This window comes from Dipteris shenzhenensis, chromosome 15, assembly GCF_047967505.1.
Source record: "Dipteris shenzhenensis isolate YYH24624 ecotype China chromosome 15, Dip_SZ_1.0, whole genome shotgun sequence".
In the NCBI taxonomy this organism is placed as follows: Eukaryota; Viridiplantae; Streptophyta; class Polypodiopsida; order Gleicheniales; family Dipteridaceae; genus Dipteris; species Dipteris shenzhenensis.
Window position 1 is genome coordinate 2,927,580 of NC_141610.1, and position 4,916 is coordinate 2,932,495.

At 43.8% G+C, this 4,916-nt stretch overlaps 1 protein-coding gene across 1 annotated transcript; it reads left to right on the forward strand.

Annotated features, from left to right (window-relative positions):
• Window positions 1-1,119: 1,119 nt before the first annotated feature.
• LOC147893215 (G-type lectin S-receptor-like serine/threonine-protein kinase At2g19130) lies at window positions 1,120-4,394 on the forward strand. Its single transcript, XM_087386016.1, has 2 exons — window positions 1,120-3,618; window positions 3,895-4,394. Exons 1-2 carry the CDS (start codon window positions 1,512-1,514, stop codon window positions 4,260-4,262), a joined length of 2,475 nt encoding a protein of 824 aa, XP_087242142.1. The 5' UTR covers window positions 1,120-1,511; the 3' UTR covers window positions 4,263-4,394.
• Window positions 4,395-4,916: the final 522 nt, after the last annotated feature.

Below are 4,916 nucleotides of genomic sequence, written 5' to 3' on the forward strand. Positions count from 1 at the left end.
TGGCGAGAGGCTAAGCTAGAAGGATATCCTGAAAATGAATCACACATGGAAAGCGATTCACGAGACCATGCGTCTGAAGCTCATTTGAAGCCTGTGGGGCATGGTGCGTTTAGGCTTAGTGCACACGCACCCTAAAATGCACCACTGGTGGTGAGTTTTGATAGCTGGCTCAAATTTCGAGGCACAGTTGGAGTGCCACTGGTGCTCCTTTTGCAACTCATTTTTTAAAGGTGCCAGTTTGAGCACCAGTGCTCTATTTCACTTCCAGCCAATAGGAGGCCAGATTTCAAACTGAGAGTGGGTTAAAGTTCCTTCAATGCTCCCAGAAAGGTACAGATTTAGATGGGTAGGCCAATGAGAACTTTCCACCTCTCAAGTGCAGAGCTCCTTGCAAGTACTCAGCAGACCTCTGTCCAACCTCTATTAAATGCTCCACCAACCTCTATTAAATGCCAAAGCCTCCTTGAGCAATTTATGTGTGTGAACAAAATCTTGTTGTGCCACCAACTACACATTTATGTCTCGTGTGCACAGACCCTTAGGGATGAGCTTTGGAGGCTACTCATGAGCCTTGTGTGGAGCAACAAGTTTTCCCAGCAACAACTCGTGCGAAGCACAGGTTTCCCACTAGTAATAGATGGTTGAGAGAGGATGGCTTCAAAAGGTTTTAAATTCAATATTTTTGCGAACTAGGGGATTTTTGTGTTTCTTTAAAAACATGCTTTATTAAATTATGGATGGGAGTCTAAGGTGCGAAAATTTCAACATGAGCCTTGTTTTTCCAACGATAGGATTTGTCTTATCATAAATTCCACTTGAAAAAACATATCGTACATACCTACTTTTTATTTTCAAAATGAAAAATTTTTCTAACAATGAAGTCGGTCACGTGTACGCAATGCAAGGTGGTCCGCTTGTTCACATTAATAGGTATGAGTGAATGAATACAGGACAGGTCCCAGTTATCTTGCCGTATTCGCTAGGCTTGACCCATTGAACCCAATGGATGTCATATTTTTCAAGTCCTTGACTCCTGAGTACACTGGGAATTATGGATAACGTTCGACTCTTCGAGGATATATGTGTTCTCATGCGTTGCTTCTGGGAAGGGGAGAGAATCCAGACTAAGGGCTTGGGTGAAGTGGTAAAGATTTTAAGCTCCTAACAGCACAAGCTTGTGCTGTTGGCAGCCCTTCCATGAGGGCATCATGGAGAGGATTTGAGAGAGAGATTGAGCTTTCTAATTTATGGATGCGCCTTTAGTTTGATTAAAGAAAGAAGGTCTGTGACTCCTATAGGACGTCGGAGAGCGGAGAGACAGTACTAGTGATTCCCTTCGTGATTTCAGTCCGGGTGCAATCCTAGACTGAGAGAAAAGGGTGACGGTTGTTTTCGTGCAATGACAAATGAATTTCATTCCTGATTCTTAATCTTTGTTGGAATTTTTTCATCTTAGGCACCACCCCAGCTCCTAAATTAGTTGGAGCGACACTCCTAGCAATTGAGTTATAATGGAAAGAGGCCACTTAGCCCTGCTTTTACTTCTTTTTGAGCTCTTGCTTCTCATATCTTGCTTCTTGCAACTTTCTGCAACACCTGGAGTGGTTGGCCAGAGGAATACCAGAATTGCTCTGGCATCACAGCTTCTACCTAATGAAACGTGGATGTCTTTAAATGGGACGTTTGAGATGGGTTTTTTCTCTCCTCGTCCCAACGCAACCTATCTAGGAATCTGGTACGCGAACACAACAGAAAGTCTTCCAACCAGCACGGTATGGGTGGCAAATAGAGCCCATCCAGTTTCAGCTTCGGCGTATGTCGTTCTGTTGGGTGATGGCAACCTTGTGCTTTATGATCACTCAGCCGAACAGCAACTCAACCCAGTTTGGATGACCAACACAAGTGGGCTGAACGTGGGCTCGGGAGAGTTGCAGGAGTCTGGAAACTTTGTGCTGCTCCACAAGCAAGATGGAGCTACCATAGTCTGGGAGAGCTTTGACTACCCTACAGATACTCTGCTGCCCGGCATGGAGATTGGAATAGGCTTCTCGTTCATTGCCTGGCAGAGTCCATCAAATCCGGCTGAGGGACTGTTTTCTGCCGTTGTAGATGGTCCAGAATTTGACATCAAGTTGTATTGGAATTCAACAGTTCCCTACTGGAATAGTGGAGGGTTCAATGGATACACGTTTCCGAACATCTCAGAGTTGAAAGGAGTGAACTTTAAGTACAATCAAATTGTCCTGAGAAAGAACGCTTCCGGGGACCCTGTTCTATACTGGAACACGACGAACACGTTCGAACGCTTGATGATCGACAGCAAAGGCCTCTTCCAAATGAGGCAATACATTATAACAGACAATCTTAACACTTGGTTCAAGTTCTGGACGGCGCCGGAGGATCCGTGTATGGTGTATGGCGTGTGTGGTGCAAATGGAGATTGCAGTGCGGATACGTCAGCCCAGTGCAGCTGCCCTTATGGTTTCGAGCCTTCTGATCCTAGAGATTGGTCTCTTGGCGACACATCATCCGGCTGCAGCCGAAATCTCTCGCTTAACTGCACCAGCAATCGCATCAGTAATGACCGCTTCCTATCGTTGAATGATACAAATTACCAAGTTGGGCTGAACGGTGATGCCAAATCTTTCCTTGGCCAAAGCCAGACTTGGTGCGAAAATAAGTGTCTGGAGGATTGTTCCTGCACTGGCTATTCTTTTCAAGGTGATGTTAGTATCTCCACTAACTGCTCTACAATTTCTGGAACTGTTTTTCTGATCGATCGAAATTCTTCAGATCCTAATGTGACATCACTCTTCATCAGATTATCTAACGCACAGACCTTAGTAGCACAATCCATCCAGAAATCATCTTCTGCAACTCACCATAACCGCATCTTAGCCATCGTCTCTGGCCTCACGTCCGCTCTTGCAGCAGTCCTCTTGACTTTCTTTTTAGGTTTTATGTGCATCCGGAGAAGGAATAGATCTCTAAGGCCATGCGAGGAATCGCCTCCTGATCATCGTAATATCTCCGGACTGCCTGTAAGATTTTCTTACAAAGCGCTGCAGGTCGCTACTCGAAATTTCAGCCAGAAGCTGGGCAGAGGAGGTTTTGCAACGGTGTACAAGGGAGTTCTGCAAGATAAAACCACGGTGGCGGTCAAGAAGTTGCATAAGTTGAACCATGAGGAGAAGGAGTTCTACACGGAAGTCGTTACAATCGGGAAGATACACCACATTAACCTCGTTCGTTTGCGAGGCTTCTGTTCAGAGGGAAAGCACAGACTTCTCGTCTATGAGTACCTGGAGAACGGGTCATTGGACTCGGCGCTTTTTAATGCACAAAGTGGAAAGCCAGTGATGGATTGGAAGACACGCTTTGGCATTGCTTTGGGAACAGCCCGTGGTCTTGCATATCTTCACGAAGAATGCAGAGAGTGCATCATACATTGCGATATAAAGCCAGAGAACATACTTGTGGACTCCAGTTTCTGCGCCAAAATCTCAGACTTTGGCTTGGCAAAGCTAATGGGCCGAGATATAAGCCGTGTCATCACTACAACGAGGGGCACAAGAGGGTATTTGGCACCAGAATGGCTGGTTTCTTCGCCTATCACAGGTACATATCTCTTTCACGTAGAAAACTGATGATAAAACGTTTGATTTATGAACCCAAATGAAGCCATATGTCTAGCCATCGAGAGTCCATGCATTCTTGTAAATGAAGCAGTGGCAGAAAGTGTGCATAACGTGAGATGCAGACTAAATCCGGAGTTATCTTTATTTGTGAGCTGTACTTACCCTAGCCTTTCTTTTCTCATCAAGCTAAGTAGATTTTTGACGCAGCTGTCTCTTGACGTACCCTAATGGACTTCTTGTCTTGTGGACTGGGCAGTCAAAGTGGATGTCTATAGCTTTGGGATGACGTTATTAGAGATTATCAGTGGGAGAAGGAATGTAGACTTGAGGGTGAGCTGCTCGGAGAAGTGGTTCTTTCCAATGTGGTCTTACACGCAACTGGCAAATGGATCGGAGATTACAAGCATGGTAGACAAAAGACTCCAGGGCAGTAGCGATGAGATCGACTTGGAGCAGCTTGGAAGAGTACTTAGGTTGGCATTTTGGTGTATCCAGGATGAACCTGAGTTACGACCCTCCATGGGGCAGGTAGTTCAAATGCTCGATGGAAGCTTAGAAGTCCACAAGCCTCCCTTGCCTTCCAAGAGTTTCGAGAGCAACAATACACAAACCCAAAGTAGCTAGTTCTTAATCTCCCAAGTCGGTTTTTTGTCTTTCCTAAAGTGCTTTGCAACTTCTCATGGTGTCATGAAGCCATTTAAGTGCCTATTGCTGTTCTCCGATGTGTGATTATGCTAGACCTAACATATGAGAATCCCTCCCCTAACATATGAGAATCCCTCCCCACTTTTCAAGCATGTTGTTTTCAAATGTGTAATACCTCTCCACTACTCTTTGCCATAGCTCATGACGACCTCTTTTATAAACTAAGAAGTGACATGCATGCATACATACATATATTTATACATAAGATATGTTTAGTTATTTTGAGGCTTGTGCAATATTGAGTTCTAAGAGAGGATGCATATAATGTAGTTCATCATGCTTTGTAAATGGACTTACTGTTCAAGGACTTTCTTATTATTGCACGTCCTAGTCGTTCTAAGCATTGAATTGCCCTTTCTTTTCCTTATTCTTATTGAATTTCTCCTATTTTCTTGATAAAATTAAACAAAACTGAAAGTTTTTCCTAATATAAATTTTGCAAAAAATTAAACAAAATTGAGAGTTTTTCCTAATATAGACTTTGCAAAAAAGAATTGACAAATTGAGAAATTCTACTAAAATATTGAGTTTGCAAAAAAAAAAACACAAGATTGGTAAAAAGGTGTCGAATCC